Raw genomic sequence first — 27,407 nt, forward strand, 5'->3', positions numbered from 1 at the left:
CGCCCCCCTTGCCTTTCCCCTCTCCCACTCCTTCCTTCCCCCTCCTTCTTGGACTAGGAAAGGGAGGGGCAAACCTACTTGGAGTAGGTTTCCCCCTCCTAGGGCGCGCCACCCCCTTGGCCGGCCCTCTCCTCCTCCCCCTTTATATACGGAGGAGGGGGGCACCTCATAGGGACAACAATTGATCTCTTGATCTCTTAGCCGTGTGCGGTGCCCCCCTCCACCATAATCCACCTCGATAATATCGTAGCGGTGCTTAGGCGAAGCCCTGGGTCGGTAGAACATCATCATCGTCACCACGCCGTTGTGCTGATGAAACTCTCCCTCAACACTCGGCTGGATCGGAGTTCGAGGGACGTCATCGAGTTGAACGTGTGCAGAACTCGGAGGTGCCGTGCATTCGGTACTTGATCGGTCGGATCGTGAAGACGTACGACTACATCAACCGAGTTGTGCTAACGCTTCCAGTTTCGGTCTACGAGGGTATGTGGACACACTCTCCCCTCTCGTTGCTATGCATCACCATGATCTTGCGTGTGCGTAGGAAAGTTTTTGAAATTACTACGTTCCCCAACAGTTACGTCTCCAACGTATCTATAATTTTTGGTTGTTTCATGCTATTATATTATCAATCATGTATGCTTTATATGAAATTTTATATCATTTTTGGGAGCTAACCTATTAACCTAGTGCTCAGTGCAACTTTTTGTTTTTGCCTATTTTATTGTTTCGCAGAAAAACCATACCGAACGAAGTCCAAACACGATGAAACTTTACGGTGATTTTTTCTGGACCAGAAGGGACCATGGAAGCTATGGGGGGAGACCAGACGATGCACGAGAGGGCCAAAAGCTCAGGTGGCGCGCCCCCAGGGGGGGCGCCACCCAGGCTTATGGCCCCATCGCAACTCCGTTTGACCTAATTCCAAGCCTATAAATTCCCTAAAATCTAGGAACCACTAGAGCAAGACCCAAAACAATTATTCTGCCACCGCAAGCCTCTGTTCTTCCGCAATCCCATCTGGAGGCCTTTTCCGGTACTCTGCCGGAGGGGGAATCGATCACGGAGGGCCTCTACATCAACCTTTTTTTCCTCTCCCATGATGCATGAGTAGTTCCTCACGGGACCTAGGGGTCCATGGCAGTAGCTAGATGCCTCTCTCTATCTCTTTGATCTTCAATACAATGTTCTCTTCAGTGATCGATTCAATGTAATCTTTTGTGGTGCGTTTGTTGGGATCCAATGAATTGTGGGTTTATGATCAGATTATTCACTGAAAGTAACTGAGTTTATTCTGAACTTTATTATGTGTGATTGTTATAGCTTTCTACTTCTCTCTGATCTATCCGTATAGTTTGGCCAACTAGATTGATTTATCTTCAGCACGAGAGGTGATTTGTGGTAGGTTCAATATTGCGGTGTCCTCACCTCATGACAGAAGGGGTAGCGAGGCACCTATTTGTATTGTTGCTACTAAGGGTAAAATGATGGGGTTTGATGATGTTAATTGATCTTATTTTGTCTAAATTATGTCATCATACTTAAAGCATTACTGTGTTTGTTATGAACTTAATACTTAGAGAGGCAATCATAGAAGCGCTCTCAAAGTGAAGTAATAGTAGTAGGCATCAGTAAGTTTATAGGTCTACTTGTCACGGACGTAATGCCTATGTACTAATTATGCGATGAATAACAACGTAACTATGCGCTTTTCTACCAATTGTCCCACAGTAATTTGTTTACCCTGCGTTGCTTTGTTCTTGAGAGAGATGCCTCTAGTGAAATGTATGGACCCCAGGTCCATTTACATCATATTTCTAAAACCCACAATACCATCTACAATTTATTTATTTTTATTTAGTTCTGCAATTTATATTTCTACCACTATCAGAATTAATCATTGCAATTAACGAGTACAAGGGGATTGACAATCCTTTTGCCCATGTTAGGTGCAAGTATTTGTTTGTGAGTGTGTGTGCACTTACCTCGATCGTTGTTTGTGTGAATCTCCAATTGGTTCGATAAACATTGGTTCTTAACTAAGGGAAATACTTTCTGCTACTATGCTACATCACACTTTCTCTTCGGGAAAATCCCAACACCTATGACAAGTAGTAGGAGAATTTTTGGCGCTGTTGCCGGGGAGACATCATCATACAAAGCAAGCTTCCTTCACATACATTTTATCATTTACTTGTTCTACTTTTTATTTGCCTTTGTTAGTTTCCGTTAAAAAATATATCAAAAATACCTTGTGTGTTATCTCTGCTTTTTGTTGCCTTTATCTTGACTCAAGAAAATAAAATAAAATCAACAAAGATAATATGGAGTCACTTAAAGCTTTCTACTTGGATCATCTTCGATCCATTTGTGCTCGTGCTGAAAGCCCAACTAGCTTAGTTGAGGGAAAATCATTAGATGAGCATGCCTATTTTGTGCGTCACCGCTTGTCACAAAAAGGGATACACTTATGGGATCAAATATCTCATTTGGAATGCTATGCTTGGAATTTATATGAAATACATGATTTTACTTGTTGCTCTAAGGACCCTAAAAAACACCGTCCCTACCAATGTGAATTTAATGATAATGAAATCTTATCTTCTTATGACAAGGGTGTTATAGTTATTATGACATTGAACAAATTGAAGTATTTGTTACTTATAATGGTGCCTATGAAATTGCTTCTTTACTTGAAAGTATGATGGTACTCTTTACAAATCTGAGAATTTTGCCATACTAAAAAATTGCTATGAAAGTTATGCTTCTAATGCTTATATTAAAGATTTTAATAAGAAAATTTCTGTTTTCCAATAAGAGACTAATACTTTGTAGGAATCTATAGATGGTTGTTATGATCCCGTTGATTCGATTGAAATATCCCCTCCCGATGGGCGGGCGTGTAAAACCGTACACGGTGGGCGGGTGTGTAATGCCCGGATTGCTGACACACGTGGATCCCTTAACAATCACAACCGAAGCTAACCGCGCGCTCACGTGGCGTGAGTAAACATAGAAGTTCCTATATTTTGAAATGGAGGGTGTAGTTTGTAAGACAAGAGTTTCAATTTGAAAGCATGATATATAAATTTTTGAACACTTTTAAGAGCATGATCTTTGAACGATATTGTAAATTGCAACACAAATACTACCTCCATCCTGGTTTATTGGCCCGTACCGTGAGGGGAGTTACTCTAACAATAAGTACTAGGTGTATGAACAAGGGCTAGATCAAGCAACGGCGCAAGTGTGACACATGGGTTTTATGAGTTCGGACCCTCTCGGAGGAGGTAATAACACTACGTCTCGAGTTTTGGAAGCTATGTTTTGTTTCTCTAGTGTCCAATGATTACAATGGATGTGAATGCCTCTTACTGTGCTACGGGGCGGCTTATATAGAGCGTGCCGCCCCTTGAGCTAGCTACGTTACAAAGAGGGATTTGATTAACATGAATTATTACAGGCGTTACACATGGTAACTGATGTATTGACTAGTAATGAACGCTAGTAATGCACGTAGGCGTGCACCTCTTAGCACTTCAGTGTCTGCGCGGACCGTCTATCTCCCTCTAACTGAATCGCTGTGGGGTAACCGAATGAGCTTAGTGCAGCTAAGTGGATCAGTGGTGTCCGAGTGGATGGAACCTTGACTGATGTCTGAATGGATTTGAGACCAGGGGCCTCAATGTCTGGCGTTGTGGGTCCCATGTATGATACAGAATGTACCTCTCGTACTCTACCTATAATGGCTAACCCCAACAGTCCATTTGTATTTTGTGACAAATTTTAACCAGAGATTTAACTAACAAAACGTTAATGCGTGTCACCAAAAATTACATTGTTTGATTTGTATTTGGATATAGTTTTAGTATAATATTATTTTTCTATGTATAACCTTTACTTTATTATTAGTTTAAATCCTGATCGAAATATGATAGAGGGACTAATCAACCAGGCCGGAGGAGGGAGGAGAAAAAAGCAAATGAGATGAGCCTAAAGCCACGGGTCCTGTTGCAAAACCAGCTAAACGGACAGCCGCCTTATAACATTTTTATTGCTAGGGTGACACGCTCCCCCAAATCCCCACTACCGCCGAAGTTCCCCTTTCACCACCCCCATCGTCCCCAAATGTCCCAACCAAGCCAACACCACCACTTCCCGCCGTTTGCCGTCGCCGTCGCCGTCGCGGCCGTGCTAGTCCTGCTCTCACCGCCGTCTGCCGCCGACCCAAACGACGAGCTGTGCCTGTCGAGCCTCCAGCAGTCCCTCTCCCTCCGCAACTGGACCAAGTCCTTCTTCACCGACCCCTGTGACGGCTTCATCTCCAAGCTCCAGGGCGTCACCTGCAACAACGGCCGCGTCTACAAGCTCTCCCTCCCCGGGCTCTCCCTCGCCGGCTCCATCCCGCCGGAGCTCTCCAACTGCACCAACCTCCAGTCGCTGGACCTGTCCTCCAACGCGCTGTCCGGCGCCATCCCGACGGAGCTATCCAAGCTGCTCAACCTGGCCGTGCTCAACCTCTCCGCCAACGCCCTCTCCGGTGCCATCCCGCGGGAGCTCGCGAGCTGCGCCTACCTCAACGTCATAGATCTCCACGGCAACCAGCTCTCCGGGCCCATCCCCGACGAGCTCGGCCTCCTCGTCCGTCTCTCCACCTTCGACGTCTCGTACAACCGGCTGTCCGGCCCCATCCCCGTGCTCCTCGCGAACCGCAGCATCGCCGGTGGCGGCGGGGCGGTGGCCGCGGGGACGACGGCGAGGTTCAATGCCAGCTCGTTCGCCGGGAACAAGGACCTGTACGGGTACCCTCTGCCGCCAATGCGAGGCCACGGACTGTCCGTGCTCGCCATCGTCGGCATCGGCCTCGGCAGCGGACTGCTCAGTCTCGTGCTCAGCTTCTCCGCCGTCTGCATCTGGCTCCGCTCCACCGACCGCACGGCCGCCACGCCCGGCGAGGAGGGCAAGATCTCACACCTCATGCCGGCCTACTGAACTGCAACTAGGCAACATGCTGATGCCGGTGGTACTCTACAGATGCAGCTCCTTGCATCGAGTTGGAGTACGGATTTGATTTAATTTAACTCCAGACGATAGATTCGGGCCTGGTAATCCGGGCGTGGTTGGATTCTCTGAGCCAAGATTGGGCCCTGGGGCTGGCTGGAAAAGGCTGGATCGATCAGAGCATGGCTAGCTAGCAGAGCAGCCGTCATCAGTGTCAGAAGCTAATCCAATTGGAGTTAATTGGTGCATTGTTTTCTCTTCTCTTTCAGCTTGGGGTAAGTATTAAATAACTTGTTTTTGGCTTTTTTAGAACGACCCTCTGGAGTTAGTGCGTGAGGGAGAGGGACAGAGTTAGGCGTTGGTGACATCCACCTGTGCTTGTATATTGGTACAGTAGAGAATTTATTCCACTTCACTGGTGTGAGTGCTGACTGCTGCCGATCTTTCCGCCAGCTTAAGCCATTTGTTTTCTCCGGGATTTGTTTACGATAATGCTACTCTAATAATCAGATGGTGTGCTCCCAGCCTTGCTGTGCTCATGACTCGTGAGCTGTTCTCCATCCCCTTTTGATAAGCTGAAATACTAGAAAACACGGCATCCTTTGTTGCGATCACAAGAAAAGCAAGGCATGAATGAAGCTGTATAAAATTGCGTGAGTGGCAGGCGCACCGGCACCGCCAGTGCCAGTGGCGCGGTTTGCTTTACCGTTCCGGCAACATCATCATGTCGAGTGTTGAAGAAGGTTCAGCGAGGGGCGGCTTTCGGCTGACACACATGTCAAGACGTAGCCCACGTAAAATCATCGTACGGGCGGCGCTTCCGTGTGGGTGTGGATATGAAATATGAATGCGCAAGTGGGGTGGTGCGATGCGATTGGGTGGGTCGTTGTTACATGCGTGCGCGTGCCCACTACCAGTGTGAAGTTCCCATCAGCTTTCCTCCCTTCCACCGAGGATAACGGATTACCCGGGATGATAATAGACAGGAGCATCTAGTCCAGTCCATAGACTCACGAGCATTAGAGCATCTACGGCCAGACCCCTCAAATCACCCTATACGCCCAGAGAGAAGGCTCGGTCATCGGTTTGTCGTGAAAATACGACCCAACCGGCCCTATACGTCTGGGTTGTCCGATACCCCTCAAAACTCCGCTTATATCTGTGGCGGAAATGGGAAGGTCTTGGCGGAAAGCTGATGGGAAGGTCGTGTCGAATTGACGAGGGGATCCACGCGGAAAGCCAAGCATCTGTCATGGCGTCGGTTCGGGGCATTGCCCGAGGGGCTAAATCCAGCTATTTAGGCCGGACTCCGAGGCAACCCTAGCCCCCTCCCCATTCCCCTCATGTTCATCTGACCTTCATCGCCGCCGCTCCCTCATCACCTTCTTCCACTTCAATCAGAGCTCGTCGCCGTCCACCATAGTCCAACAGGAGATCGTGTATTATAAGATGCTAATGCCCGAACGCTGGGCGGAGATCCAAGCTGAGATGCACGCCACGGAGAAGACACGTCTTGTCGTCGAGCTTGCGGCGATCGAGGAGAAGGGGGGAGCTGCTTGGAGCAAAAGTGCCAAGTAGGACGAGGAAGGCGCCGAGGATGAGAACGCGGAGAAGGCATCAGGCATGGTGCCCGACGGCTTTGCCATGGCGGAGGCGGAGTTCCAAAAACCCCAAGACACAAAGGCAACAGCTGCATTTTAGGCGGACCAGGCAACCATCCTCGACTTGATTCAGTTCGAGCGGAAGGTGGCGCCCAACCACCGCCATATCCACCTTGTGGAGGTGGCGTTGGACAAGTTGTGTGTGTCCCTCTCTGCCACTGATGGCGAGGAGAAGCAGGAGGTGCGTGCTACTCTTTGTAGAGTTTTTGGGCTTCCCTGAAGCAGAAGGGTGAAGTAGGATAGTAGTAGATAGTATTTCCCTCAATTAAGAACCAAGGTTTATCGAACCAGAAGGAGACAACACACAAACAGCGTGAACGATACCTGCACACACGCAAAGCAAATGCTTGCACCCAATGAAGGCAAGGGGGTTGTCAATCCCCCTATTCTTGTCAATTGCAAGGATTAAATCTGATAGTGATAGGTAATCAAACAAAATAAAATAAAGGGAATAAAGCAATTGCAGGTCTTTTTGTAATAATGGAAAATGGATCCGGGGCCATAGGGGGTTGACAACACTCTTGCCCACGTTGGGTGCAAGTATTTGCTTTTTGTGTGCATGTGCTGTTCACTAGGGTTTGTGTGATTCTCCTATTGCTTCGATAACCTTGGTTCTCACTGAGGTAAATACTTATCCCTGTTGTACTGCTTCACCCTTCCTCTTCGGAGAAAATCCCAATGCGGATCACAAGTAGCGATTGCCTCCCCAATGGTTTCCTCCTCTGGCAGAGTACCGAAAAAGGCCTCTAGATGGGATCATAGAAGAACAGAGGCTTGCGGTGGCGATCAAATTGTTTCGGGTCTCACTTCGTTTTTTTAATATTAGGGAATTTATAGGCCAGAGATTAGGGTAAACGGAGCCATGTGGGGCTCACAAGTGTTGATGGCGCCCCCCCCGGGGGGGTGGGGGGGCGCTCCATGTGAGCTTGTGGCTTCCTCTTACGTCTTCTGGTCTCTCCCCAAAGCTTCTAGGGTTTCTCGTAGTCCAAAAGAATTATCGTAAAGTTTCATCGTGTTTGGACTTCGTTTGACATGGTTTTTCTGCAAAACTAAGAAATAAGCAAAAAAAACATAAACTGACACTGGGCACTAAATTAATAGGCTAGTCCATAAAAATAATATAAAATGTCATATAAAGCTTACAACAATGATAATATAATAGCATGAAACAATCAAAAATTATAGATACATCGGAGATGTATCAGTGCGTCCCACCGCCAATGACCACAAGGCTAATCCGTCCGGCGCGGGGGTCATCGACACCTCCAACGATGAGTAGAGTAGAAGTAGGGTAGTTTCTTTTCAAGGTAGCTGTTTTGCTAATGCACGACCTAGTCGTAGATGCATGGTGTAGTATGGAATGGGGGTTTAGATTTGATGATTCACTACTGAAGGATGGTCCAAACGCGACACTACGATCAGAGACCCTTCGACGAAACTGTGTGCGATGCCATAATCGCAAACGGTGGTGTAAAAGAACCGTCAAAAAAGGTGCAAAACGTTTGTGATGACGGATGCATCAAACACGGTTCAGATTTTAGTTGCATGTGCGATGTAGGGCATACGGTTCAGTTCAATTAACTGTTTGCGATGAGGAGGAACAAAAGAAACGGGCTGCCAGATGAAGGTGTGTGCGATATACAGCATACGGTTCACTAGGATAAACTGTGTGTGATTAGGCAACACAATGGAAATGGTTCAACTGAATAAGATGTGTGTGATACGCGGCAAACAGGTCCGCAATCAGAAATGTGTGCGAAGACCAATAATAACACTGACGAATGCTGCTAATAAGCCGTGTGATTTGCTCTGTCTACAGAAGAATAACATGTATATATATAACTGAAATAAACGTCCAATTACATAAGTGACTATACAGATCATTCGCACACACCTCAATAAACCATTGCATGCATTCTAAAGTAGGAGAAACGATCTTCTAGTCATCTACTTCTTGTGACGCTCCCACCACTGCTCTGTGGCTCGATCCCTTGTCTGGGGCAGTAAGAAGACAGTTCCTCATGTCAACGATCCGCCTGTACATCTCGTAGCCTGTGTACGCGTCCTTGGCCGCATACTTGACGTGTTCTTCATCCAGTCTCTCATGCCAAACACTTTGCCAGGCGTTCTTGTCCTTCTTGATCTCTTCCTTCATCTTCGCGTAGTAGGGGTCGATGATGGCCGAGGCGAGTGAGGGAGTCCTGGACTAAGGGGTCCTCGGGTGTCCGGCCTATTGGACGTGGGCCGGACTGATGGGCTATGAAGATACGAGACCGAAGACTCTCCCCGTGTCCGGATGGGACTCTCCTTGGCGTGGAGAGCAAGCTTGGCGACCGGATATGAAGATTCCTTTCCTTTTAACCGATTTTGTACAACCCTAGTCCCCTCCGGTGTCTATATAAACCGGAGGGCTTACTCTGTAGGAATAATCATAATCATACAGGCTAGACTTCTAGGGTTTTAGCCATTACGATCTCGTGGTAGATTAACTCTTGTAATACTCATATTCATCAAGATCAATCAAGCAGGAAGTAGGGTATTACCTCCATAGAGAGGGCCCGAACCTGGGTAAACATCGTGTCCCCTGTCTCCTGTTACCATCGACCTTCGACACACAGTTCGGGACCCCCTACCCGAGATCCGCCGGTTTCGACACCGACACTGGTGCTTTCGTTGAGAGCTCCGCTGTGACGTCAATGACAGGATCGATGGCTCGCCTTGTTATCAAGGACAGTATCACCTCCGGAGGAGCACTGGCCCCAGGCCAAACCCTCCGGCTGGGCGGCTTTACCATGGCCGCCCGTTCGGCCGTTAAGCCGATGATGACTTCTCGGGTCATCGAAAATTTCCTCCGTGCTGACTCCAAATATTCCAAGCAGATGGATCCGGCGGAGCTGTCGTCTTTAAACGAGCTCCTAGATCGCATCGCCGCCCTGGGGGTCGCTACAGACTACGATCGGATTGGGCTTAAACCCGACCAAAGAGAAATTAAATCTCCACCGATCACCCATCAGATAGCGGTAGTCGAGGAGCAAGACGACAACTCTTCCTCTATACTGAGGACGAACTATGTTCGGATCTCCGAGTGAAGAGCCGGACACCCGCCTGCAGAAAGACACGCCCTGCCCTCCGAACCTAGAACCGGACGACGGGCCTAAAAATCAGTTGATATCCTGACGCCCGAACTACTAAGTTTGGAAGTTTTTCAAACTCCGGATCCCAAATTGGGTCAGGGTTTGGATTCAAATACACCCACCCGCCCAGATATAAGCAATCTCATGTACATACGACAGCAGTCTCAGGAAGCGGTCCATCACTTCTGGGCCAGATTCCTCCTTGTCAAAGACAATATTGAAGATTGCCGCTACGAAGATGCGATCTCAGTATTCCGCAACAATTGCACGGACGAAGGAATCCTCAATGCCATCAACCGCCGCCGCGTATTACACTTCGCTGACTTGGAAACCATAGTACAGAAGTACTGCGCAATGGAAAGCACCTGGAAAACTCAGGCAGCTCGTTGGCAACCACAGGTTTCCACTCAGACCCTCGTCCGGGCAAAAAGGATGCGCCCTCGTGGGGAGCCCGACCCAATAGTAAAGAAATCTAAGCCCATTACGGGGCGCGGAACCGTTCTGGAGGGATGGCTTGATAGGCCATGCAAAATACACACAACTCCGGATACCACACCAACCCACAGCCTTAGAGCATGTTGGATACTCCAGCAAGTGGCCAAGAGCGGCGAGGATCTCCTCACCAAAAACACCTCAGAACAACACCCCCCGGAAGGCAACGACCTCAGAGTATTGACGGTCTTCGAGACTTTCGCTTCAAACAATAGGCGCAAAAGGGCACTCCGTGACTCGCCGAAGTCTGCCAGGTCGCAGCAATAAACCCCTGGAACGACACGGCCATAACTTTCAATGCCGATGACGAACAAAAATTCGGGACAGTCCAGGCACCAGCCGCCTTGGTCCTCAGTCCAATTGTGGACGGGTTTCGACTTACCAAAGTGCTCATGGACGGAGGCAACGGATTAAACTTATCTACGAGGATACCTCAATAAAATGGAAATTGAGAGGAGCCGCATCGAGCAAAGTAGCACGACCTTCGGGGAATCATTCCCAGTCGGGAGGCGCGAAGGAAATTAATCGGGTTCCCGAAGCGAAGACAAACCTTCCAAGTGGCTCCTTTCAACAGCGGATATCACGCCCTATTGGGGCGAGATGCATTTACACGCTTCCAAGCTATACCTCATTACGGGTACATGAAGCTCAGATGCCCGGGCCCAATGGCATCATCACTCTTGCCAGTGATCCGGACATAGCACTCCTGCGCTAAAATAAAACCGCATCCCTGGCCCTCGAGGCATTGTCTGAAGCCCTCGCGGCCGAAGAGCTAACCGCGCTGCGCTCTACTGTGGATAGGGATGACGTAATCCTGGACAAACGACCCAAATCCACCTCCTTTAAACCAGTAGATGAAATAGTCAAATTTCAAGTCCACCCGACGGACCCCAAGAAGACAGCATCCATCGGGGCACAACTCGACCCAACGGTCGATGCCGCACTACGAGAGTTCCTGCGTGAGAATGGGACATATTCGCCTGGCACCCTTCCGATATGCCAGGAATCCCACGCAGGTTGGCCGAACACAGCCTCAATATATTAAAGGGATATAAACCGGTCAAGCAAAAACTGCGGCATTTTTCTGAACCCAAATGACAAGCTATGGGAGAGGAGCTAGCCAAGTTACTCGAGGCCTGATTCATCAGAGAAATAAAACACCCGGACTGGCTAGCAAACCTGGTGATGGTACCAAAGAAGGATAAATCCTGGCGCCTATGCGTCGATTTCAAAGACCTCAACAAGGCTTGCCCTAAGGATCCCTTCCCCCTCCCCCGCATCGACCAGATTATCGATGCTACCGCAGGACACGACTCACTGTGCTTCCTCGACGCATATTCCGGATACCATCAAATCAAAATGAAGGAGTTCGACCAAGCCGCAACGGCATTTATTACCCCATATGGGCCATTCTGCTTCAACACTATGCCCTTCGGGCTCAAAAACGCCGGGGCCGCCTACCAACGCATGATTCAAACATGCCTGGAGAAACAGATCGGCAAGACAGCTGAAGCATATGTGGATGATGTTGTCATCAAAACTAGGCACGTCGAGTCATTGATAGACGATCTACGTCTCACATTCGACAACCACCGTACATATGACATCAAGCTGAATCCGGAAAAGTGTGTTTTCGGCGTCCCCGCTGGAAAACTGTTGGGCTTCATCGTTTCCAATAGAGGAATTGAGGCGAATCCAGCCAAAATCCGAGCTTTGTCCAGTTCGCTACGCCAACAGACCTTAAACAGGTCCAAAAAATAGCCGGATGCGTGGCAGCTTTAAGCCGCTTTATCTCCAGATTGGGAGAAAAAGCATTGCCACTTTATCGCCTTCTCCGACGCACTGACCACTTCGAGTGGACGGATGCGGCAATGGCCGGACGGGAAGAAATAAAGGCCCTTTTAGTGAGCAAGCCAATCCTGGCCACGCCGAACATCGGCGAACCCATGTTATTATACATATCGGCAACACACCAGGTGGTGAGCGCCGTGCTCGTCGTCGAGCGAGAGCAGGACGGACACAAGTTCCCGCTCCAGAAACCGGTATACTACGTATCCACCGTTCTCACACCATGCAAATCCCGATACCCTCATTACCAAAGATAGCATACGCGGTCTTCATGGCATCCCGGAAGCTGCGACACTACTTTCAAGAGTGCTCGATTACGGTGGCTTCGAGGTACCACTCAACAACATAATAAACAACCGCGATGCCACGGGCCGGATTGCCAAGTGGGCCATTGAGCTCCCTCCATTCGACATAACATACAAACCATGCCGAGCCATTAAATCCCAAGTACTGGCTGACTTCGTCGCCGAATGGACAGAGGCCGAACTCCCTAAAGAGTATGGCACATATTCCAACTGGGTTATGCACTTCGATGGTTCCAAAATGCTGGCGGGATTAGGGGCGGGCGTTGTCTTAACGTCCCCCACTGGAGACGTAGTTCAGTACGTACTACACATATTATACACAGACTCCAACAATGCAGCCGAATACGAGGTCTTATTGCATGGTCTTCGGATGGCTGTCTCCATGGGCATACAACGCCTGGAGGTCCGCGGGGACTCAAACCTCGCAATATCTCAAATAAATGGAGATTTCGATGCCAAAGATCCGAAGATGGCAGCTTACCGTAATGTCGTTCTCAAAATATCAGCTCGGTTCGAGGGGCTCGAGTTTCATCATGTGGCTCGAGAAAGCAATCAAGCGGCGGATGTCCTTGCTCGCATCGGCGCCAAGCGTGACCCCGTCCCACCTAACATCTTTCTGGAAAGGCTTTTCAAGCCATCCGTGGTGTGGCAAGGGGAGAGCGGCAACACCAGTCCAGATCCGACCATAACCCCAGATTCCGAACACACCGATATCATCGGGGGCTCAGCCACCGAAATAACATCGTCGGCCCATCTCATCATGGCAGTCATTGCCCCATGGACCGAACCCTTCTTGGCCTACCTTAATAGGCGAGAACTCCCTGAGGATCAGAATGAGGCTCGCCGCATTGTCCGGCGCTCGAAAGCCTACAAGGTTCACGACGGAGAACTCTACAAGAAAAGCGCTACCGGAGTACTTCAAAGATGTATCTCTGAGGAATAGGGGCGGCAGCTCTTGGCTGAAATTCATGCCGGCCTCGATGGTCACCACGCCGTGGCTCGGGCCCTTGTAAGCAAGGCCTTCCGTACAGGTTTCTATTGGCCGACGGCCCGAGCAGATGCACAGGACCTTGTCCAACGTTGCGTCAGATGCTAGCTTTTCGCCAACCAAAGCCATATGCCACCCACTGCTCTACAAACAATCCCCATCACTTGGCCTTTCGCGGTCTGGGGGCTTGATATGGTTGGACCCCTTAAAGGAGGAAGCCATAAGAAAAAGTATCTGCTGGTCATGGTGGATAAATTCACTAAGTGGATAGAGGCCAAACCCGTTAAAACGGCCGAAGTCGGACCAGTGATAGAATTCATATCCGATGTTGTGCACCGTTATGGTGTTCCACACAGCATCATCACCGATAACGGCTCCAATTTCACAGCTGATGAGGTGAAAACCTGGTGTGCTAATCTGGGCATTAAGCTCGATTACGCCTCTGTCTATCACCCGCAAACAAATGGTCAAGTCGAACGAGCTAATGGTCTTATTATGAGCGGCATTAAGCCCAGACTAGTGCGGTCTTTGAAAGAATCAGACAAGCACTGGGTTGAGGAGCTCAACTCCGTACTCTGGGGGCTGCGGACCACGCCCAACCGCACTACCAGAATACACCTTTCTTCATGGTGTACGGCGCGGAGGCTGTGTTACCCTGCGACATTATTCATGACTCACCTCGAGTGTGCATGTACGAAGAGAGAGAGAGAGAGGCTGAGCTTGATCGGCAGGACAGCCTAGATGCCCTGGAGGAGCAGCGCGATGCTGCAAAAGCCTGTTCCGCATTTTATCAACAACAGGCCCGCAGATATCAAAGCAGAGAAGTACAGGCCAAGACTTATAATGTCGGCGAACTCGTTCTACGCTTGCCGGAGAAGAAAAAGGACAAACTCAAGCCCAAGTGGGAGGGTCCCTTCATCATTGACGAAGTTCTCACTGGAGGAGCGTATCGCCTGCATGATGCATCAGACAGTCGCCTAGAGCCGAACTCCTGGAACGCGTCCAGACTCCGAAGATTCTATGCTTAGCGCCGAACTTTTTGTTCGTCTCCTTCTCCCTATCGTTTCCATTATTTTTTCCTCTCTTTTCGCCTTTTCTTTTTTAGCCTTAAAGCTTTCGTGCGGCTAAACCGTGCACCTGTGACGTACACATCCTTAAATATGTACGTCCATTATACCTGGGGGCTTCTGGCATAAAAGCTTATTATTATTATTTTTCGAGCATCAAGCTCATCACATATGGGTTTTTTCCTCATATATACCATTTCTTCACCACTATATGCATCGATATAACTTAAGCTTTGGCCAAGCTGGGTTGCCTGGCTCCTGTGCTTATGCCCTACGTTCCCGTTTGTTCGGCTAGGGCATAAAGGGAGCACCTCTGCGATTGTTACTGTCGGGTCATCCGGATGTGTACCTCAGACTGGGTGAAGCCGAAAGCTAGCGTTCTTAAGGGGATATTCGGTCGGCGGACTAAAGATGTTTTTACATTCATTACACTATGAACCCCCAGACGTTACGTATACTGCGATTTTTTCAATCACAGTTCGGACATGCACATTAACGCATGTACACCCAGGGAAAGGAACCCTTAACGGAACTATTCTCTCTGGAAGATGTTTCTTACAATCACAATGTAATATAACATAGCTAGCCGGATGCAACTTGTCTATTCAAGCAACTATGACCCCTACGCCTAGTTTCCACGCATACCCCGGTCTATTTTGCCGCTCAGGTATTCGGAAACACTCCGCACCTCCGGGTCCAGAGGTCGAAGCGAAAAGGTCTGCCATGACAATCGTTTTACAAATCCGGCTAGGGACAAACATGTCAAGGAAAGTACATAGTCAATTGGACTCAAAAATTTCCTCCTCTATACCGTCTAACAGGCTGTCTAACTTACAATCCTGTTGGGAATATTTGGCGGCTACTTCTACTTGGTCATATACCAAATTAATGGGAATTTCTTTCCCATCTGACACTAGAGGTCCGACCCGGGCCATATGATTTGGATCAAACTTGGTGTACCGTGTTTTCACCATGGCCCAGGCCTCTCGCGCACCTTCCCGGCAGGCCGATATCTTCCATAATCGGAAACGCCGCTGCGCTCCCTTGAATAGCTGTACAAGCTCCTCCATACTTCCTGGAGGGGAGGCGGAGGGCCATAAGGCCTTGGCAACACCTCGCGTCGCCTGCCGAGCTTGCTCGTGCATTTGCGACAGCTCTTGTAGCATATCGCCCGAAGATCCGGACATCTCCTCTTCGGCCCGGCCGGTCAGCATACCTACAGACATAACTCTGTCAGTTCCTCTCCTCGCCGAATTACACGGAGGCAAGTTTGAACACATACTAAATATGCCGCCTCGCAGCCTCTTATTTTCCTTCACGGAGTCAGCCAGCTAGGCCCGCACATCTTTCAGTTCTTCGCCCAGCTGGGTGTTGGAATACTGGAGTTTGTTTTTCTCCTCCCTGACCCGTGTCAGTATAGGTTCTCCCGCGGCCCGTTGCCTTTTGGCTTCTTGTTCACCCGCTTGCGCGACTTCTAGTGCCTCCTTTAGTTTATCTGACGATCATGCCATGGGATATGCAACACTATTAGCATTACTGGTATATAATTATATTTTCTCGATGGAGGGGAATATTACCAGGCGATGCCTTCTTGGATTGTTCCAGTTGGACGGTAGCGGCATTTAGCTCGGTCCGACACTTTTCCCGTTCTTGAGACAACAGGTTGTTCCTCTCTGTAAGCACCTGATTATACAATGATCCTTAAATCCGTTGTATCAACTGCTTCAAGTCTCGGGGGCTACTAGTATATAATTATCATATTTGGACAATGTAAACTTACCCGCATATCTTTTAAATGCTGGTCTGTGGCTCTGTTAAGCCCATCTCGAGTAGCACGGGTGTATGCATCCGCCGAGCTGAAAGCATTGAATGCCTCTTTTGTAAAGCTGGGGTCGCGTAGAGCGGCCCTCCGGCGCCGATGATTCATGGCGCTCTCCACTTCCGAGTTTGTGACGGATACATCATCCGGATCCTCTGCCAAAGGACAATCCGGCGTCACTCCCGTATCAGCCCCCGTCTTTACGGCAGGGTCTGGAACCTGGCTATTGGGAGTAGGACCGACAGACCCCCCGGACATAGTGAACGCTTTTCCTGATAAGGCACAAACGGAAAATGTCACAGTTGGATGTGACTGCCAAGGGGCATATTTACAAAACCATACCTCTTCGATGAAGGCTCGGCCGTGTCTTCGTTTGCCTTCCTCTTCGAAAGCTTGCCCAGCGTGGGCGCCCTCTCTTGGGAGTGGCCTCTGGTGTAGCGTGGTGTGCCGAACGCCTCCCCTTTGGAGCACGAGACAGTGCGGTGGGTGAGGCAGAACGAGGAAGCTCTTTCGGAGGAGATGTCTCCTGATTACTTACGTGTGAGGCAGGGAGAAGACCGGGATAGTCGGTGGTGATGGCCACTTCCGTGCCGTCATAGCTCGCCTGGTAGAACACCCCATCCTCGAGCACCATGAACATGTCCGGATCCTCTTCGAATCCGGGGTCAAGGTCCCGATTGTGGTCCTCTGGCTGTGGGGCGGGGCTGTGGGGCCCCTCGGTGATCTTTCGCCATTTCTGTTACAAATGGACGGACTAATGTTCATTAAAAGTGACTCAGGGAGTAGAATGAGTACAGCAGTGGGATTGGAACTCACCAAGCTAGGAGGATTGTACATGGAAAATCCATCTCTGCGCTTAATATGAATGAATTCCTCTTCCTCCCATTTGAATAGTTCAGCCAATATTTTCGCCAAAGCGGCGGGGGTGTCCGGACCCTTCCGACCGCAGCGGGAGGCGTCATCTTCCCATTATAGTGCCACATGGGAAGCCCTCTGTATTGGAGTGGCTGAACCCCTCGTACTATGGAAGTCGCCATTACCTCGACTATTGATAATCCGGACTGGGCAAGCATCTTTATCTTGCCCATCAATTGACGGACTTCCGCGTTGTCTTCCTCCTCGAGGCTCCGAGGGCGCGAGATGTGGCGTTTCTTCAACGGAGCGCTTGAAAATTCAGGCAGACCCATTCGGACTGGGTCAGGAAGGGCGGCGTCCTTAATATAGAACCACTCGGAAGGCCACTCTTCGGCCGCCTTCTTCAGCGTGCCGGACAGGTATCCGGTCCCGGCGATGCGCCATACCTCGGCTCCGCCCACTTCGAATATTGATCCCTCTTGGTTACGAGGGACGAGGCAAAATAGTTTCCTCCATAATTCAAAATGGGCCTCACAGCCCAGGAATAGCTCGCAAAGAGCGATGTAACCCGCGATGTGCAGGATGGAGGCAGGAGTGAAGTTGTGCAGTTGGAGGCCATAATACTCTAGAAGTCCTCGGAGGAATGGATGGATTGGAAATCGACGCCTCTTAGCAGGTAGGGAACGAAGCACACTCGTTCCCCCTGGATGGATTGGGGAAATTCTCCGCCTGAGACCCACCGTTGAAGGAAGTCAATCCTGCTCGAACGGGGACTAGATCCGCGGGGGGAAGAAATCCCTATGTTTGTAGCTTCACTAGCTGACCGTGGGATACGGAACATCTCTCCCAGTCGCCTTTTTCGGAGCCGTGGGGATGGGAGGAAGAATTGGGAGCGCTAGCCATGTTGGAGTGATTCCTCCTAGCAAGCTCTAAGGAATTTTCGCCTGTTCTGGAACGGATCTGAGATCCAATCCCTTTAAATAGACGCTTTTCTTACATGGCCAGGGTGTTATGTGTAAAATACCCTGATCGCTCGTATTCGCTCGACACGTGGAAGATGAAGTCATAGATACACAGAAGCCGAGAGGTACAACATTAAATGGAAGCCCGAATACATCTCTTTGGAGTCATCGGAGGAGAACCCGCCTTGCAATGCCGAAGACAATCTGCGCGCCGGACACATCGTCATTGAAAGCCTGGTTCGGGGGCTACTGAGGGAGTCCTGGACTAAGGGGTCCTCGGGTGTCCAGCCTATTGGACGTGGGCCGGACTGATGGGCTATGAGGATACGAGACCGAAGACTCTCCCCGTGTCCGGATGGGACTCTCCTTGGTGTGGAGGGCAAGCTTGGCGGCTGGATATGAAGATTCCTTTCCTTATAACCGACTTTGTACAACCCTAGTCCCCTCGGGTGTCTATATAAACCGGAGGTCTTAGTCCGTAGGAATAATCATAATCATACATGCTAGACATCTAGGGTTTTAGCCATTACGATCTCGTGGTAGATCAACTCTTGTAATACTCATATTCATCAAGATCAATCAAGCAGGAAGTAGGGTATTACTCCATAGAGAGGGCCCGAACCTGGGTAAACATCGTGTCCCCTGTCTCCTATTACCATTGACCTTAGACGCACAGTGCGGGACCCCCTACCCGGGATCCGCTGGTTTTGACATTGACAGCGAGGTCAACCAGGGAGTTCAGTTTGTTGTTGTCGCTCCCCCAGACCTTGTAGTGGTGCTGGATGTTGACAAGATTCGGGCATTTCAAGCCCGAAACCTTGAGTGCTTTTAGATCGTTGGTGGTGTCCACCGTAGCGAAACTGTAGTCGGAGCTGTTGATAAACCTGGAGAAACGCTTGCAAGGCCTTGTGGCCAGGTGGTAGTGGTAGACGAGGACGTCATGTCGCACACACAACAGGGCAACGGCAACCTTCTGATCGTGCCCGGCACGACCCATGGTGTACTCAAGGTCGAAGCCGACCACTTGGTACTTGTCCTCGGCAAGGAACTGCTCCATAGTTTGGATGGAGCTCTCCACCGAGACCGGATCGTTCGTGTACACCACCGAGAGAGCCTTCCCCCTCACGTGGGTGTCCACGACGTGTTGCATGGTGAAATGCCCGCCGTTGTCGTCGGCGGCCGCTGGGAGCGCCATTGGAGCCACGGGGAGCTGATGGGGAACGTAGTAATTTCAAAAAATTTCCTACGCACACGCAAGATCATGGTGATGCATAGCAACGAGAGGGGAGAGTGTTGTCCACGTACCCTCGTAGACCGACAGCGGAAGCGTTGTCACAACGCGGTTGATGTAGTCGTACGTCTTCACGATCCGACCGATCAAGTACCGAACGTACGGCACCTCCGAGTTCTACACACGTTCAGCTCAATGACGTCCCTCGAATTCCGATCCAGCTGAGTGTTGAGGGAGAGTTTCGTCAGCACGACGGCGTGGTGACGATGATGATGTTCCACCGACGCAGGGCTTCGCCTAAGCTCCGCAACGGTATTATCGAGGTGTAATATGGTGGAGGGGGCACTGCACACGGCTAAGAGATCTCAAGGATCAATTGTTGTGTCTCTGGGGTGCCCCCCTGCACCCGTATATAAAGGAGCAAGGGGGAGGCAGCCGGCCATGGGGAGAGGAGCGCCATAGGGGTGAGTCCTACTCCCACCGGGAGTAGGACTCCTCCTTTCCTTGTGGGAGTAGGAGAAGGGAAGGGGGAAGGAGAAAGAAGGAAGGGTGCGCCCCCTTCCCTAGTCCAATTCGGACCAGACCATGGGGAGGGGTGCGGCCACCTTTTGAGGCCTTTCTCTCCTTTCCCGTATGGCCCATTAAGGCCCAATACGAATTCCCGTAACTCTCCGGTACTCCGAAAAATACCCGAATCACTCGGAACCTTTCCGAAGTCCGAATATAGTCGTCCAATATATCGATGTTTACGTCTCGACCATTTCGAGACTCCTCGTCATATCCCCGATCTCATCCGGGACTCCGAACTCCTTCGGTACATCAAAACTCAATAAAACTGTCATCGTAACGTTAAGCGTGCGGACCCTACGGGTTCGAGAACTATGTAGACATGACCGAGACACGTCTCCGGTCAATAACCAATAGCGGGACCTGGATGCCCATATTGGCTCCCACATATTCTACGAAGATCTTTATCGGTCAGACCGCATAACAACATACGTTGTTCCCTTTGTCACCGGTATGTTACTTGCCCGAGATTTGATCGTCGGTATCTCGATACCTAGTTCAATCTCGTTACCGGCAAGTCTCTTTACTCGTTCCGTAACACATCATCCCGCAACTAACTCATTAGTCACAATGCTTGCAAGGCTTATAGTGATGTGCATTACCGAGTGGGCCCAGAGATACCTCTCCGACAATTGGAGTGACAAATCCTAATCTCGAAATACGCCAACCCAACAAGTACCTTTGGAGACACCTGTAGAGCACCTTTATAATCACCCATTTACGTTGTGACGTTTGGTAGCACACAAAGTGTTCCTCCGGTAAACGGGAGTTGCATAATCTCATAGTCATAGGAACATGTATAAGTCATGAAGAAAGCAATAGCAACATACTAAACGATCGAGTGCTAAGCTAACGGAATGGGTCAAGTCAATCACGTCATTCTCCTAATGAGGTGATCTCGTTAATCAAATGACAACTTATGTCTATGGCTAGGAAACATAACCATCTTTGATTAACGAGCTAGTCAAGTAGAGGCATACTAGTGACACTCTGTTTGTCTATGTATTCACACATGTATTATGTTTCCGGTTAATACAATTCTAGCATGAATAATAAACATTTATCATGATATAAGGAAATAAATAATACTTTATTATTGCCTCTAGGGCATATTTCCTTCAGTCTCCCACTTGCACTAGAGTCAATAATCTAGTTCACATCGCCATGTGATTTAACATCAATAATTCACATCACCATGTGATTAACACCCATAGTTCACATCTCTATGTGACCAACACTCAAAGGGTTTACTAGAGTCAATAATCTAGTTCACATCGCTATGTGATTAACACCCAAAGAGTACTAAGGTGTGATCATGTTTTGATTGTGAGATAATTTTAGTCAACGGGTCTGTCACATTCAGATCCGTAAGTATTTTGCAAATTTCTATGTCTACAATGCTCTGCACGGAGCTACTCTAGCTAATTGCTCCCACTTTCAATATGTATCTAGACCGAGACTTAGAGTCATCTAGATTTAGTGTCAAAACTTGCATCGACGTAACCCTTTACGACGAACCTTTTGTCACTTCCATAATCGAGAAACATATCCTTATTCCACTAAGGATAATTTTGACCGCTGTCCAGTGATCTACTCCTAGATCACTATTGTACTCCCTTGCCAAAATCAGTGTAGGGTATACAATAGATCTGGTACACAGCATGGCATACTTTATAGAACCTATGGCCAAGGCATAGGGAATGACTTTCATTCTCTTTCTATCTTCTGCCGTGGTCGGGCTTTGAGTCTTACTCAATTTCACACCTTGTAACACAGGCAAGAACTCTTTCTTTGACTGTTCTATTTTGAACTACTTCAAAATCTTGTTAAGGTATGTACTCATTGAAAAACTTATCAAGCGTCTTCATCTATCTCTATAGATCTTGATGCTCAATATGTAAGCAGCTTCACCGAGGTCTTTCTTTGAAAAACTCCTTTCAAACACTCCTTTATGCTTTGCAGAATAATTCTACATTATTTCCGATCAACAATATGTCATTCACATATACTTATCAGAAATGCTGTAGTGCTCCCACTCACTTTCTTGTAAATACAGGCTTCACCGCAAGTCTGTATAAAACTATATCCTTTGATCAACTTATCAAAGTGTATATTCCAACTCCGAGATGCTTGCACCAGTCCATAGATGGATCGCTGGAGCTTGCATATTTTGTTAGCACCTTTAGGATTGACAAAACCTCCTGGTTGCATCATATACAACTCTTCTTTAATAAATCCATTAAGGAATGCAGTTTTGTTTATCCATTTGCCATATTTCATAAAATGCGGCAATTGCTAACATGATTCAGACAGACTTAAGCATAGATACGAGTGAGAAACTCTCATCGTAGTCAACATCTTGAACTTGTCAAAAACCTTTTTGCGACAATTCTAGCTTTGTAGATAGTGATACTGCTATCAGCGTCCGTCTTCCTCTTGACGATCCATTTATTCTCAATTGCTTGCCGATCATCAGGCAAGTCAACCAAAGTCCACACTTTGTTCTCATACATGGATCTCATCTCAGATTTCATGGCCTCAAGCCATTTTGCGGAATCTGGGCTCACCATTGCTTCTTCATAGTTCGTAGGTTTGTCATGGTCTAGTAACATAACCTCCAGAACAGGATTACCGTACCACTCTGGTGCGGATCTTACTCTGGTTGACCTACAAGGTTTAGTAACAACTTGATCTGAAGTTTCATGATCATCATCATTAACTTCCTCACTCATTGGTATAGACGTCACAGGAACCGTTTCTTGTGATGAACTACTTTCCAATAAGGGAGTAGGTACAGTTACCTCATCAAGTTCTACTTTCCTCCCACTCACTTCTTTCGAGATAAACTCCTTCTCTAGAAAGGATCCATTCTTAGCAACGAATGTCTTGCCTTCGGATCTGTGATAGAAGGTATACCCAACTGTTTCCTTTGGGTATCCTATGAAGACACATTTCTCCGATTTGGGTTTGAGCTTATCAGGATGAAACTTTTTCACATAAGCATCGCAACCCCAAAATTTTAAGAAACGACAACTTTGGTTTCTTGCTAAACCTTAGTTCATAAGGCGTCGTCTCAACGGATTTTGATGGTGCCCTATTTAACGTGAATGCAGCTGTCTCTAATGCATAACCCCAAAACGATAGTGGTAGATCGGTAAGATACATCATATATCGCACCATATCTAATAAAGTACGATTACGACGTTCGGACACACCATTACACCGTGGTGTTCCAGGTGGCGTGAGTAGTGAAAGTATTTCACATTGTTTTAACTGAAGGCCAAACTCATAAATCAAATACTCTTCTCTACGATCAGATCATAGAAACTTTATTTTCTTTTCACGATGATTTTCCACTTCACTCTGAAATTCTTTGAACTTTTCAAATGTTTCAGACTTATGTTTCATCAAGTAGATATACCCATATCTGCTCAAATCATCTGTGAAGGTCAGAAAATAATGATACCTGCTACGAGCCTCAATATTCATCGGGCCACATACATCTGTATGTATGATTTCCAACAAATCTGTTGCTCTCTCCATAGTTCCGGAGAACGGTGTCTTAGGCATCTTGCCCATGAGGCACGGTTCGCAAGTACCAAGTGATTCATAATCAAGTGGTTCCAAAAGTCCATCAGTATGTAGTTTCTTCATGCGCTTTACACCGATATGACCTAAACGGCAGTGCCACAAATAAGTTGCACTATCATTATCAACTCTGCATCTTTTGGTTTCAATATTATGAATATGTGTGTCACTACGATCGAGATCCAACAAACCATTTTCGTTGGTGTGTATGACCATAGAAGGTTTTTATTCATGTATACAGAACAACAATTGTTCTCTAACTTAAATGAATAACCGTATTGCAATAAACATGATCAAATCATATTCATGCTCAACGCAAACACCAAATAACACTTATTTAGTTTCAACACTAATCCCGAAAGTATAGGGAGTGTGCGATGATGATCATATCAATCTTGGAACTACTTCCAACACACATCGTCACCTCGCCTTTTACTAGTCTCTGTTTATTCTGCAACTCCCGTTTCGAGTTACTACTCTTTAGCAACTGAACCAGTATCAAATACCGAGGGGTTGCTATAAACACTAGTAAAGTACACATCAATAACATGTATATCCAATATACCTTTGTTCACTTTGCCATCCTTCTTATCCACCAAATAGTTGGGGTAGTTCCGCTTCCAGTGACCAGTCCCTTTGCAGTAGAAGCACTTAGTCTCAGGCTTAGGACCAGACTTAGGCTTCTTCACTTGAGCAGCAACTTGCTTGCCGTTCTTCTTGAAGTTCCCCTTCTTCCCTTTGCCCTTTTCTTGAAACTAGTGGTCTCGTCAACCATCAACACTTGATGTTTTTCTTGATTTCTACCTTCGTCGATTTCAGCATCACGAAGAGCTCGGGAATTACTTTCGTCATCCCTTGCATACTATAGTTCATCACGAAGTTCTACTAACTTGGTGATGGTGACTAGAGAATTCTGTCAATCACTATTTTATCTGGAAGATAAACTCCCACTTGATTCAAGCGATTGTAGTACCCAGACAATCTGAGCACATGCTCACTAGTTGAGCGATTCTCCTCCATCTTTTAGCTATAGAACTTGTTGGAGACTTCATATCTCTCAACTCGGGTATTTGCTTGAAATATTAACTTCAACTCCTGGAACATCTCATATGGTCCATGACGTTCAAAACGTCTTTGAAGTCCCGATTCTAAGCCGTTAAGCATGGTGCACTAAACTATCAAGTAGTCATCATATTGAGCTAGCCAAACGTTCATAACGTCTGCATCTGCTCCTGCAATAGGTCTGTCACCTAGCGGTGCATCAAGGACATAATTTTTCTATGCAGCAATGAGGATAATCCTCAGATCACGGATCCAATCCGCATCTTTGCTACTAACATCTTTCAACATAATTTTTCTCTAGGAACATATCAAAAATAAACACAGGGAAGCAACAACGCGAGCTATTGATCTACAACATAATTTGCAAAAATACTATCAGGACTAAGTTCATGATAAATTTAAGTTCAATTAATCATATTACTTAAGAACTCCCACTTAGATAGACATCCCTCTAATCCTCTAAGTGATCACGTGATCCATATCAACTAAACCATGTCCGATCATCACGTGAGATGGAGTAGTTTCAATGGTGAACATCACTATGTTGATCATATCTACTATATGATTCACGCTCGACCTTTCGGTCTCCGTGTTCCGAGGCCATATCTGTTATATGCTAGGCTCGTCAAGTTTAACCTGAGTATTCCGCGTGTGCAACTGTTTTGCACCCGTTGTATTTGAACGTAGAGCCTATCACACCCGATCATCACGTGGTGTCTCAGCACGAAGAACTTTCGCAACGGTGCATACTCAGGGAGAACACTTATACTTTGATAATTTAGTGAAGGATCATCTTATAATGCTACCGTCAAACAAAGCAAGATAAGATGCATAAAGGATTAACATCACATGCAATCAATATAAGTGATATGATATGGCCATCATCATCTTGTGCTTGTGATCTCCATCTCCGAAGCACCGTGCTTGTGATCTCCATCTCCGAAGCACCGTCATGATCACCATCGTCACCGGCGCGACACCTTGATCTCCATCGTAGCATCGTTGTCGTCTCGCCAACTTATTGCTTTTACGACTATCGCTACCGCTTAGTGATAAAGTAAAACTATTACATGGCGATTGCATCTCATACAATAAAGCGACAACCATATGGCTCCTGCCAGTTGCCGATAACTCGGTTACAAAACATGATCATCTCATACAACACATTATATCACATCATGTCTTGACCATATCACATCACAACATGCCCTGCAAAAACAAGTTAGACGTCCTCTACTTTGTTGTTGCATGTTTTACGTGGCTGCTACGGGCTTAGCAAGAACCGTTCTTACCTACGCATCAAAACCACAACGATAGTTTGTCAAGTTGGTGTTGTTTTAACCTTCGCAAGGACCGGGCGTAGCCACACTCGGTTCAACTAAAGTGAGAGAGACAGACACCCGCCGGTCACCTTTAAGCAACGAGTGCTCGCAACGGTGAAACCAGTCTCGCGTAAGCGTACGCGTAATGTCGGTCCGGGCCGCTTCATCTCACAATACCGCTGAACCAAAGTATGACATGCTGGTAAGCAGTATGACTTATATCGCCCACAACTCACTTGTGTTCTACTCGTGCATAGCATCAACGCATAAAACCAGGCTCGGATGCCACTGTTGGGGAACGTAGTAATTTCAAAAAATTTCCTACGCACACGCAAGATCATGGTGATGCATAGCAACGAGAGGGGAGAGTGTTGTCCACGTACCCTCGTAGACCGACAGCGGAAGCGTTATCACAACGCGGTTGATGTAGTCGTACGTCTTCACGATCCGACCGATCAAGTACCGAACGTACGGCACCTCCGAGTTCTACACACGTTCAGCTCGATGACGTCCCTCGAACTCCGATCCAGCCGAGTGTTGAGGGAGAGTTTCGTCAGCACGACGGCGTGGTGACGATGATGATGTTCCACCGACGCAGGGCTTCGCCTAAGCTTCGCAACGGTATTATCGAGGTGTAATATGGTGGAGGGGGGCACCGCACGCGGCTAAGAGATCTCAAGGATCAATTGTTGTGTCTCTGGGGTGCCCCCCTGCCCCCGTATATAAAGGAGCAAGGGGGAGGCAGCCGGCCAAGGGGAGAGGCGCGCCATAGGGGGGAGTCCTACTCCCACCGGGAGTAGGACTCCTCCTTTCCTTGTGGGAGTAGGAGAAGGGAAGGGGGAAGGAGAAAGAAGGAAGGGTGCGCCCCCCTTCCCTAGTCCAATTCGGACCAGACCATGGGGAGGGGTGCGGCCACCTTTTGAGGCCTTTCTCTCCTTTCCCGTATGGCCCATTAAGGCCCAATACGAATTCCCGTAACTCTCCGGTACTCCGAAAAATACCCGAATCACTCGGAACCTTTCCGAAGTCCGAATATAGTCGTCCAATATATCGATTTTTACGTCTCGGCCATTTCGAGACTCCTCGTCATATCCCCGATCTCATCCGGGACTCCGAACTCCTTCGGTACATCAAAACTCAATAAAACTGTCATCGTAACGTTAAGCGTGCGGACCCTACGGGTTCGAGAACTATGTAGACATGACCGAGACACGTCTCCGGTCAATAACCAATAGCGGGACCTGGATGCCCATATTGGCTCCCACATATTCTACGAAGATCTTTATCGGTCAGACCGCATAACAACATACGTTGTTCCCTTTGTCACCGGTATGTTACTTGCCCGAGATTTGATCGTCGGTATCTCGATACCTAGTTCAATCTCGTTACCGGCAAGTCTCTTTACTCGTTCCGTAACACATCATCCCGCAACTAACTCATTAGTCACAATGCTTGCAAGGCTTATAGTGATGTGCATTACCGAGTGGGCCCAGAGATACCTCTCC

General features: G+C 48.0%; 1 protein-coding gene across 1 annotated transcript; it reads left to right on the forward strand.

Moving 5' to 3' along the window:
* Nucleotides 1–4,028: 4,028 nt before the first annotated feature.
* Nucleotides 4,029–5,525, forward strand: LOC123120749 (receptor-like protein 44). Its single transcript, XM_044540747.1, has one exon. It carries the CDS (start codon nucleotides 4,129–4,131, stop codon nucleotides 4,990–4,992), a length of 864 nt encoding a protein of 287 aa, XP_044396682.1. The 5' UTR covers nucleotides 4,029–4,128; the 3' UTR covers nucleotides 4,993–5,525.
* Nucleotides 5,526–27,407: the final 21,882 nt, after the last annotated feature.

Source organism: Triticum aestivum, chromosome 5D, assembly GCF_018294505.1.
Source record: "Triticum aestivum cultivar Chinese Spring chromosome 5D, IWGSC CS RefSeq v2.1, whole genome shotgun sequence".
NCBI lineage: Eukaryota > Viridiplantae > Streptophyta > Magnoliopsida > Poales > Poaceae > Triticum > Triticum aestivum.